Below are 10,734 nucleotides of genomic sequence, written 5' to 3'. Positions count from 1 at the left end.
TTCATTTTGCTAGAAACCATTTATTCACACACAAAAAGACAGTGACTCATGCCCAAAGGTACATTTCCCAGAGTTTAAATAATCTGTGTTCACTGAGGGGGAAGATAGGGATTTCTTAAACTCAAAACAAAACACCAGCTCCTTCTAGCCCCATGGCCTAACTCCCTACAGATCCCGCCGCCGTGTCCACGAGGACTCGGAGAGGGAGACAGGAAGAACAGCACATTGGCGGTAAAATTGGAAAGGGACGTTTGCATTTACCATTTTCCCCTTATTAGGATCCGCTGGGCCAAGTCCCCGACCTCGTCCTCAGGCTGCAGTGGTCGCTGGGAGGTCCCGAGTTGACCGCGAAAAGGAAGTTCCACAGAGAAGAGGCGTCAGTGAACCCAAGGACATTGGGCCTGCGGAGGGCAGGCTGGTGGGGAGGAGGGTGGGTGAATGGGGCTCTGGGGTGGGGGCGCATCCTGGAGCTCTCAAAATAAGGGGTTTCCAGTGAAATACTGCAGCCGGTCCCTGTTGAGTTTCTTTTCTTTCATCCTGCGATTCTGGAACCAGATTTTGACTTGCCGGTCAGTGAGGTTGAGCATCCGAGAGAGCTGGAGTCTTTTCTCTTTGTTTATGTATACATTAAAGAAAAACTCGCGTTCCAGTTCGCGGATCTGGTACTTGGTGTAGGGACAGCGCTTTTTCCGGGACCTCTGGGGGGCCACTGCAAGGCAAAGAGACCCAGGGGTGAGAGAGGCTGCTGTTTGTCGCCACCAGCTCTGGCCACTGAACTAGGGCCAGGCCTTGGCCGGGTTAGGGACGTCCCTTGCCGCCCGTTGAAAGGCTCTGCCTGCCTCGTGGGGGATGATATATGGGCGGGCACAGGAGAGTGCGGGCGTGGACATGTGTTCACGCCTGGACACACACACATACACACACACACTCAGTCACTCCACACACACTCCACACACGCACGCGCTCGCGCGCGCGCGCGGACACACACACACACACACACACACACACACACACACACACACACACACACCAGTTTGGCACTGAGGCAAGGCACACTCTGAACTGGAAGCCGAGGGGTGAGCGCGCCCACCAGGGCATCTGCTCAACTTTGAGCTGAGGGTCAGCCAGAGGCTTGGTTTAAGTCCAGTGCAAAGATCACCTACCCCCTGAAAGACAGGAGGCTCACGTGTTCCCACTCACTAAGAGGCTCCAAACACCCATCCCTTCTCTAAGGTCCTTACTCACCCACCCCCACCCAAATAGAGGGAAAGCTCTCCACAGCGGTTAATGTCCTCTTCGAAGTCTACCTTAAGCCCACCTAAATTGGTTTCCTATCATAAACACGCTTTACAACGACCCGGGAAATCTTATAGGATGTATAAACCCCTTCGAATGCTTATAAAGTAGCACATAAAACGGCGCAAGCAGAGGGAGGTCCCCGCTGCACCGCCCCCTCCTCTACCGCCCCGGGCCAGCCCCTCGGCCCTTGCCCTGCGCCTACCTGTGCCGCCGCTCTTCTCGGCCCCCGCCTCCCCCGGGGGGCCCTCGCCTTCGCCGCCGCCTTCTGCCGCCCCCTTGGGCTCCGGGCCGGGAGTCGCCTTGGCGCAGGGACTGCCCCCGCCGCCACCAGCCCCAGCCTTGGGGTCGCCCTTGTCAGCAGCGCCCTCGGGCTGCGGCGGCGCGGGCGCTGGCTGGGGCTGCGGGCCGGCGAAGGGGGGTCCGGGTGCCGCCTCGTAGAACTGATCAAACCCCTGGGGCAGGATGCCGTTGCGACCCACGGCGCTGTAGAAGTTGGAGGCGGCGGCCCCGGGACCGTGCGGCGGCCCGGGAGCTCCGCACACCGGCTCAGGAGCCTTGAAGAGCACGTCTGGCCGGCGGCCCGCGGGCGGGAGCAGATCTCGCTGCATGGCCGCTTCCTCGGCCGCCGCTGCCGCCGCCGCTGCCGCCGCCGCCGCGGCGTAGTAGGGTGCGTAGCCCCCGGAGCCGCCACCGCCCCCGCCGGGGCCGCCCCCTCCGCCGCCCCCCGCGCCGCCACCGCCGCCGCCACGGTAAGGCCACTTGGCGCGCTCCAGGCCGTAGTCACGAAAGGCCACCTCCCGCACGGGCTGGACGTGCGGTGCCAGGTTGGACGAATAGGGGAAAGTCATCTGGCAGGAGGAAGGCTGCGAAAGGAACGACGGCTTGCTGGCGAAGTCCGACGGGGCCACGTAGTAGGCGCAGCCCGGCAGGTACATGCTGGCTGCGCTCGGGCCGCACTCGTCAAAGTCGTTCATGGCTGCGCGGCGTGCACGCCGGCAAGCCTCGGGCCGCTCCCCGCGCCTCCAACCTGAGCCATCGATTGCACAAGAGGCTTGGGCCAGGATCAACTAAGCAAAAATCCCCACCGGGCGCTGACGTGCAATTCATCTTGATTGATTCTGGTGGTAATTATGTCACGTGACGCCATGGAGAGAAATGTCCTTATATCTATATCAGCGCTCTCCAACACGCCCCGGGACGGCTCCTGGCGCCGAGACGCGCGCACGCTGGGGGCGGATCGGCCTCCAGCTCCCGCCAGCTCTCCCAAGGCACTCCCTGACTAGGCTGCGCTGCAGGCCGGTCACCTGCGCGCCGCCGGCGGCTGCCACCGCTGGGCGCATCTGCTGCCACCGGACTGGGCCGCCCGCCCGCCCTAGCCCGCCCGCGCTGCTTTAAGTACCCGGACCTAGGCCGGAGGGGAGGAGGAGGGAGGGTGAAGGAGGGGGAGGAACGGGGGAAGGGAGAGCAGCGAAGAGCGATGGGGGGGCGGGTAGCCCCGGCCCTGGCACAGGGGACTAGGTGTGAGGGTGTGAGGTTCCCACCCCCACCTTTCCTGCAGCCGCTCCCTCCCCCGCGACACAGCCACCCTCTGTAGCTCACCGGCTGGGAGCTTGTTGCTTCTTGTTCACGGGGCGTAATTGCGACACTCTCCAGGGCGCAGGGAGCCCTGATTTACATATTTCTCTGAGGAGTGCGTTCCGGCTGGTAGCGATTTGGCTCTCTTGGGTTCTGACACCCAGGGACAAGAGTGTAGACCCTGGGAAAACGACTCCCAGGCGCTAGACTTGGCCTGGGCCTCGGTGCAGTCAGCTCTTTCTCTCCCAGGTTTTTCTGCTCCGTTCCTGTCTGCCCTTTCTTTTCTTACACTTCACTCCTCTCCTTTCTCTCTGCTGTCTTCCTCTCTTTCCCTTTTCTCGCCTCCACCCTGCTTCCTCTCCTTTTCTATCTTTCTTAGAATCTTCATTCTCTCTGTCTCTGTCTCTCTCTCGCTGTCTCTGCCTCTCTGCGCCTTCTCTCTCTCTCTCTCTCTCTCTCTCTCTCTCTCTCTCTCTCTCTCTCTCTCTCTCTCTCTCTCTCTCTCTGTCTCAGGTCTTTCCTCAAAGATCTTTGACGAACAAAAGGAAGTTAAGTCCTACCCTCACAGCACAAGCGTCCTACTTGCTGGCCACAGACAACCTCCTGTCCTGGTGCTTTGGCCTCCGTCACCCGCTTCTGTGCTCAGGTCCTTCAGAGCTTCCCGTGCGTTGCAGCCCCACTAAGGCCTGAGCAATCTTGTGCCATATCCCCAAGACTCCCCTGGAAACCTTGGCTTTGATGGTCATAACAACTCCTTGGGAGATCCATTGGTTCTCCGGGGCTCTCAGTAGCGTCTGCCTGCTGGCTGGAATCTATCTGCAGCACCTGGCTCAGGGGTAGACTTCTCAGCGCCTCGCCCCCCTCACCCCCCACGCCCCATCCGCTTGCTCCAAAGCCTTACTTTCTTCTGACTGCCGCAATCCTCCCGGGCCTGAAGTCCAGAAGAGGCCTGGGCTCCCACCTCCAGCTTACCAGGCCCTTAGTCTCTCCCTAAATCCAAATCCCAGAACCAAAGGCAGCAGCCTGCTTCTTTTCTCAGTATTCCTCTGCCCAGGAAACCCAGCCCAGAGGCCCAGGCTTCAACCCTAAGCCCTGGGTGGGCAGCTCTGGTTGTGTGCTGGTTCCCTCCCTTCCCCCAGGCCGCTGCAGTTGGGGTCCTGTGCCCTCTGCGCCCGGAGCCGACTGACAGAAAAGGCGGGTGGTCTGAGTTAATATCTATTTTCTAGCTGATGTTGCCCCTTCCTTTTTTTCTCTCCCCCCCTCCTTTCTCCATTTCACTCTTCCCTCCTCCCCCTCCCACGTCTGCTCCCCCCCCCAAACACTGCGCAAATAGGTCTGTGGAAGTGATCACTGGAGCTCACCAAGCTCTCTCTCTCTCTCTCTCTCTCTCTCTCTCTCTCTCTCTCTCTCTCTCTCTCTCGCTCTCGCTCTCGCTCTCTCTCTCTCGGGCTCTCTCTCTCTCTCACCTAGCTATCCATCCTCCCTGAAACTTCCACACCCCCCACTCAGATTCCTGCTGGCACCATTCTCCTAGCCCAGAACCCAGACACACACACAGTATTTTTATCTGCCTCCCTATTTCCATCCCACTCCCAAACCTCTCCCTTTCTGAATCCTGGTCGACGCCCCTGGATCTGTCTCCTAAAATGGCTCCCCAGACACTACACAGTGTTCCTAGGGTCGGTCAGAGCGGAAGGCAGCGGCGGGGGCCCCCAATCTTTGCATGTCTTGAGAATTGAAAATAAAATAAAATAAAACCCTCACCTTCCCGCACCCCACCCAGCGGGTTGTAAGACAGACCGTCGCCCCTAAAGTGAAGTCCGCTGGCCGCCAAGAAGGGAAATGGAAAGAGGAACCATTCAAGTTCAACGACATGGCGACGGCAGCTCCGGCGGGAGCCGCGCTTTGGTAGGGGAGGGTGCGCCATCTGCATCGGCGCGCTAGCGCATAGGGGAAGGGGCGATGCCCCCCCCTCCACTCCTTAGCATGCACAGTCTCCCACACACATCACCCAGAGCATTCACTCCTGGTCCAGCCCGCTTTGCTCTTTAGCCTCAGCGCTTTGCTTTGGCCCTCACCCCGAAAAACCGGGAAAAAGCAAAGCCTCTGGACCCGCGAATTCTGCTAGAGAACCTACCGTGACGACCCGGGCGTTGTGTCCTTGTCGTTGTTTCTGCCGTCCTACGCGAAACACACAGAGCACACCCGGCTTTCGGGGCTCGGCCAGCAGCTCCGAGAACGACAGCTTTCTGCGCAGCGCGTAGACGTGCTGCGGTAATTTTGAGCCACCCAAGATAAGACACTAACTTGACCTTAACTTTGTTCAGGGCGCCCCTGGTATCTGGAGAACGTGAACAGACACTGTCTGGCAGCTCTCGTAAAAGCTGGCTGGGGAAGGGATTCTGAGTCATTTCGTTTATTACCACTACAGTTCTGCAAGAAAGCTTTTCCTCCCTGCCAAACTTTAATTATTTATGCTCTTTTAGGAAACGAAAGAAGAAAAAGGCAGGGGCAGTTTGGGGGGGGGGAACACCCAGAGCCAGTCCCCTTCCCTGAAGAGCCTACGGAAAAGACTTCTTAAGTGGAAACAAACAAACAAAAAATGTGGGGAGATCACCTTTGTCCCAGGACTGTCGGGTGGTCGCTGCGAGGGCCCCCCCTCACCACTGAGGGGAGTGGATGCAGCTGGGAGAGGCCAGTGATGGGGCACCCCTCCCTCCCCCACCACCAGACATGAATATTTACAATGATTCTGGATTTCTCCCTCACTAGCTTGCAACCAGGAAGCCTCCCTAGCCTGCCTCCCAAGGGGAGAACCCTCGGGCCTTAAAAGCTTTCCCCCTTCGGCCTGCTGAGCTATCAACGGATTGAATAGCTGGGTGAACCGTTCTTTTTCGTTTTAAAATCCTCTTTCTTAGTCAAGAGGCCGCCGCGTGGACTGCAGTGTTTCAGAAGCATTTCTCTTTCTACGAGGGAATGTTGAGCAATTGGATTTCAGTATCATTTTTCTTTGGCATTTGTTTCTCATCCTGGTTCCTAATTTCTGTCAGGACTTTGGATAGGAAAAGAGGCACCGTGGTCTTTGAATTTGTGTGCATCAATAAAAGGGATGCTTTTTGAAAACACCGCTGGATGGACAGATAAGATGTTTATACTTAGGCTAATTTTGGGGGGCAGAGTGACTGGCCTCTAGGAATATTTTCCCCATCCCAGACTGCAGAGAAGAAACAGCATCATATCTGTCTAGAAAATTGTCCTGTATGTTTTGTTTTCGGGTCTGGGCCTGAGGAAGTCTGTTTTTTTCTCCCTCCTTAGCTCTCTGGACCCAAGGTCTCCATACGGCTTCTGCCTTTGATAAGCCTTTGTTCAGTTGTTTTCCGAGGAGAAAAGCCTCTCAATACAGCCTCGGACTCCAGAAATCTGACTCAGGACCACTCCCTTCCTGCCCAGCCAGATGGGGAAACATTCTATCCACAGGACCTTCACAAATCCCTCCTTCTAACCATCTAGTTGTTGTGTGCCATTTTTTAATTGAAAAAAAAAGTATACATAAATAATTTCTTTCCCAAAAAAGGAATTGGAACATTAAATATTTGATATTAGAGATCTATTGGTCTTGCTTATTATTTCCCTAGTGAGAAGCTCCTTTCTACCTCCATGAGTTAGGAGTCAGGGTTTTCAAAGGGGTTTAATATCAAGCAGGCCCTGGCTTTACCTGACTGAGCTCTAGACTCCAAAGGCATAGGGTGGAATTCCCAAGGGAGCCTGCTGAACCCTTGCTGCTGCTGCTGCTGCTGCCTACAGGCTGTTCCTAGGACTTAGCTTTGTCTTGAGAAGGCTGACCAAACCTTGGCAGAAAGATGTTTTGTTTTGAAATCCGAGGAGTCTCAAATCTTGACTCTCCCTCCCCCCCCAAAACCGGCAATCTTTAAAGTTTGAGAATTTAGGCAAGATGGAGAATTCTCAATCTACAGATGCAGCCTTAGCATGTTTGACATACATGTACATCTGCCTAAGGATTTTCCCCTTTGAATATTTCATAGGTATTCTGCCCATAGTTTTGGCCTGGTTTTGTTTGTTTGTGTGTGTGTGTGTGTGTGTGTGTATATATATATATATCTGTTTCCTGACTGCCTCGGAACCCATTTTCTCATGTAATGAACAGCAAAGACCAGAGGTAAAACCACAAGTGGAGAAAAACAAAAACGAATTTGATGGCCTGAAAAACATTACAAAAGAATTTAAAGCATCTTTAAAAATGAACACCAGCCCCCTAACAACTTGGCTGGGACCGGGATATTTATTTTCTCTATGCAGCTAATATATACAAGGAAATGTTATTTACAACATCAAAACACAATATGCCTGGCAACTGTTAGCACAGAAAATAATATTATTTAAAACACCAACCAAGATCAGGTCCTGGAGACTTTCACTTTAAAAAAGCCATTAGACTTTGGGAAGAAACCATAAGCCTTTGGGATGTGATGCATCTTGCTAGGGGCTAGGGGTGGGGCTTAAAGCTCAAAAGAAGAAGCAAAGATGTGTGTGTGTGTGTGTGTGTGTGTGTTATGTGTGTGTGTGTGTGTGTTATGTGTGTGTGTGTTATGTGTGTGTGTGTGTGTGTGTGTGTGTGTGTGTGTGTGTGTCTTGTATTCACTGAGAATAAGACTGGATGGATTCTGTAACAGAGCAACCCCATCTACCATTCAGAAAAGCTGGGCTCCTCAAGGTAAAACTGGCAGGGCTGGGGGTGGGGGGGTGGGGGTGAGGGTGGGGGGAACGGGGAGGAGGAGGGGTGGGGGGCGCTTAAAAGCTTTACAAGAGCTGGCCATAGGCATCTCTGAGAAAGAGCACAATGGCTAAGCTTTGATGGAATTGGTAAATGGGGGGGGGGGCAGAAGTTGTGGCTACTGTCTGCTCTCTCTCCAAGAGCAGCAAGGCCAGGCTGGGAACCCGAGAGGTCTTTCCCCCACCGGAGACTCCTCAAGGAGGCAGTGCTGTTGTTCTTACTGTTGCTGTCTCATCTTGTGGTGACCCACTAAGGTAATTCAAGAAAGAGAGACATGTGGACGCCTTCATCCATTCAAAAGGAAAGTCCTAGTGAGAGCATGCGTGCAGATCCCCCCTCTCAGACTTACTTACTCCTCTTTCTTCCCTGTGCAGTCAAGCCTCCAAATAGGTCAGCTGCTCCCTCCCCTCAGCACAGCTCAGCTCTAGGCATCCAGTTACAGAGTGCACGGCCTTAGCTCACAGGATAGGTGGGGTTGGGGCAGGGAAACTCTCCCAGTCTCGTCTGGAGACTATAATTTGCTCTGGAATCCTAGTTTCTCTCATCCTATCTTGGAGAAGGAGACCTTGCGACATATTTTACCCAGCAGGAGAGCTGAGGCTCCAAGGTATCCTTCCCTCCACCTCCATGAGGAGGAAGGTCTAGGGTAGCTTTTATCCTTCCAAAAATAGTCAGAGCAGATGGGGGTTGTGGTAGAATCGGGTTCTTTCCTGCCTCCAGAGTGGAGGGTCTGGCTTTGTCACAAAAGGTTTCTGCTGCCAAGAGGCCTGAGGCGTCCTCAGCCCTTTCCTCTGCAGCGGGGGTCTCCGAGCCTTTCTACAGGCACTTCTACTCGGAGCTCTAGCTAGGCTCCTGTTAAATGCAGAGAGAGAGAGCTAGTTAAAGAAAGACAAAGGAAACTAACAGCTTGGAAATGGAAAAATCCAAATACAACGATCCACCAATGAACCGCGGATGTAAACACCACAGACAAGAAGGGCAGGTGACCCCCAGACACCAGGCTAAATGCTTAAAGCCAGTGTTAGATTGCAGTTCCCAAACACCTCTTAGGAAGGGCTCAAAGAGAGCTGAAAGCCAACAGGCCCCACTGGCCTCATCTCCAAATCTCCTCCTGGCTCCTGGGCTGCAGACTGAGCCAGCCGGAGGGCACGCAGGACCAGAGGAGGAGCCTGAGGAAAGCCCCCAGCCCCAGCACCTCCTCCACAGCTAGGCCTCGGGTCCAAAAGGGCAGGCTTGGTATGGCTGCCGCATCCCCTGGGCAGCTAATAGAGTGCCAGTGCCTGCTCGCGCTGCACGACACGTTTTTTCTTCATACGCCGATTCTGGAACCAGATTTTGACCTGCTGGTCGCTGAGGTTCAGCCTGTTGGACAATTCCTTACGCTTCTGCCGGTTGATGAATTCATTGACCAGAAATTCGTTCTCCAGCTCAGCAATCTGCTGCTTCGTATAAGGTTTCCTCTTCTTGCGGGCCCTCCCTGGGGCCGCTCCCCACGGCAGGCCTGAAACAGAGCCCCCGACCCACGTCAGATCAACAGCACGCCCCACAGAGGCTCACTACTGTTGGCGATTCTCCTGCCTGTTCAGCTGTCCCTGGCATCCCACCTCCCGGGTCCCTGCCCAAACTGCCTTGGGGAGCATGGGCACCGTTTACCGTCGGGCAGCGAAGATCTCAAGCAAGAGGCTACCCCGGCCACTTGCACTGCCATGTTCAAGTTGAGCGGGCCTTTGGTGTCTTCCTTGAAGCTGGAGGCGCAGGGCGGGCCCTGGAGCAGGGTCGCAGAGCCCGCAGAGCCCCGGCCCACACCTGCGTAGTCGTACTTGGTGCCTTTGAGAGCCGAGTGAGCCAGACTAGCCTCGGGGGAGAAGGGCGGCCTAGTCCGGCTCCGTTCCTCAGATGAGGTGGCTGCATCAGGCGTATAGAACTTGACCTGTTCTTCGGGTCCGTCCTTGGCGCCTGGTGACTGCAAGCCAAGAGGCCCAGTACCGGTCAAGTAAGGCTGAGAGAAGCCTCCAAAGGCAGAGGCGGCGGCAGGCTGCGCAGGGGTGCACGAGGCGGGCGTAGTGGCCCAGGGCAGCGCGCTGCGAGGGTATGAGATGGGCGGAAGAGCGGCCAACTGGCTGCCATTGGGCCGCAGGTTGGAAAAGTAGAAAGAGTCCGGTGACTGCAAATTCAGAAGCGAGCCCACATAGCCAGCTCTGTAGAGACTGCGCTCACACATCTCCAACAAAGGGCCTCTCGGCTATGCTCGCAACAGTATTTAGTTACAACCCGGAATAAGAGGACCGGCTCAGAGGATTGGACGAAACTTTGCCTGCAGGTTCTTCAAAGCCGGTCATTTCAGCACCGCCTACATCCCCCCGACCCGTCCCCCTCCTCCTTTCAGGGTATTATGATAACACCCGCAACTTTCGACGGCGGCGATGGGTAAGGCTGCCAGCTGAGCCAAAGCACGTTGAGGGAAGGCAAAGCCCTTGTGAAGTTTCCAGGCCTGTGTCAGGAGCCGGTGACATTGAGATGAGGGGTGCCCGTTGCCCAAGTGTCTCTTGGGAGTTTCCCGTCTGAATTGGTTTTGCCAGGCCATATTTCGCAGGCTGCCCGAGCCAGGTTTGCTTCTACCAACTTTAAGTTGCAGTTCATACATTTTCCAGTAAGAGAAGCTCTGGGTTTGACTGGAGAAGATCTGGCGGTGCCATCCACTGCCCTTGGAGCTCTAAGAAGGCCTCTGCCCAAGACTCTTGGCTGCAAGGATCCATATGATCATGGAGTCACGGGCCACAGACAACACAATAGGTTGATCAAACAGCAGAGAAAGGCATCACAAACTGCTCAAGTGTGGCACCTCCCGGTGTTTGGTGTTTGTCCCCAGGGACTATGCTCATGGTGATCCAGGCCCTCAGATAATTCCACAATCTGAGGAGCCAATCTTGTGCAAAAGCTACGTTCCTTTTCTCTCCGGAGTCACCTTGGTCACTACTCCCTATAAGCCCAAACTCCTAGATGTCCCCCTGAATGTGGAGGGACAGAAAAGCCAGAGCTACCCGGCCCGAGGAAGAGCAGCCACACTG

General features: G+C 55.3%; 2 protein-coding genes across 2 annotated transcripts; both read right to left on the bottom strand.

Moving 5' to 3' along the window:
* Nucleotides 1–4,134, bottom strand: HOXD11 (homeobox D11). The gene is made up of 2 exons (XM_084797999.1): nt 1,502–4,134; nt 1–709 (listed from the first exon to the last, which is right to left on the bottom strand). Exons 1-2 carry the CDS (start codon nt 2,271–2,273, stop codon nt 474–476), a joined length of 1,008 nt encoding a protein of 335 aa, XP_084654125.1. The 5' UTR covers nt 2,274–4,134; the 3' UTR covers nt 1–473.
* A 4,794-nt stretch (nt 4,135–8,928) lies between these two features.
* Nucleotides 8,929–10,005, bottom strand: HOXD12 (homeobox D12; the record flags this gene model as incomplete). Its single annotated transcript, XM_084799054.1, has 2 exons — nt 9,320–10,005; nt 8,929–9,167 (listed from the first exon to the last, which is right to left on the bottom strand). The coding sequence occupies exons 1-2, from the start codon at nt 9,885–9,887 to the stop codon at nt 8,929–8,931; spliced, it is 807 nt and encodes a 268-aa protein (XP_084655180.1). The 5' UTR covers nt 9,888–10,005.
* Nucleotides 10,006–10,734: the final 729 nt, after the last annotated feature.

Source organism: Acomys minous, assembly GCF_964271855.1.
Source record: "Acomys minous genome assembly, chromosome: 10".
In the NCBI taxonomy this organism is placed as follows: Eukaryota; Metazoa; Chordata; class Mammalia; order Rodentia; family Muridae; genus Acomys; species Acomys minous.
Note: the sequence above shows the minus strand (reverse complement) of the source record. Positions and strands in the feature narration are given on the sequence as shown.

Bases quoted from the DNA above. Each gene is read 5' to 3' on its own strand.
- HOXD11 (XM_084797999.1), bottom strand. From the start codon at position 2,273: ATGAACGACTTTGACGAGTGCGGCCCGAGCGCAGCCAGCATGTACCTG. The intron at 710-1,501 runs GTAGGCGCAGGG...TTTGCCTTGCAG, and splicing joins CGAGAAGAGCGGCGGCACAG to TGGCCCCCCAGAGGTCCCGG.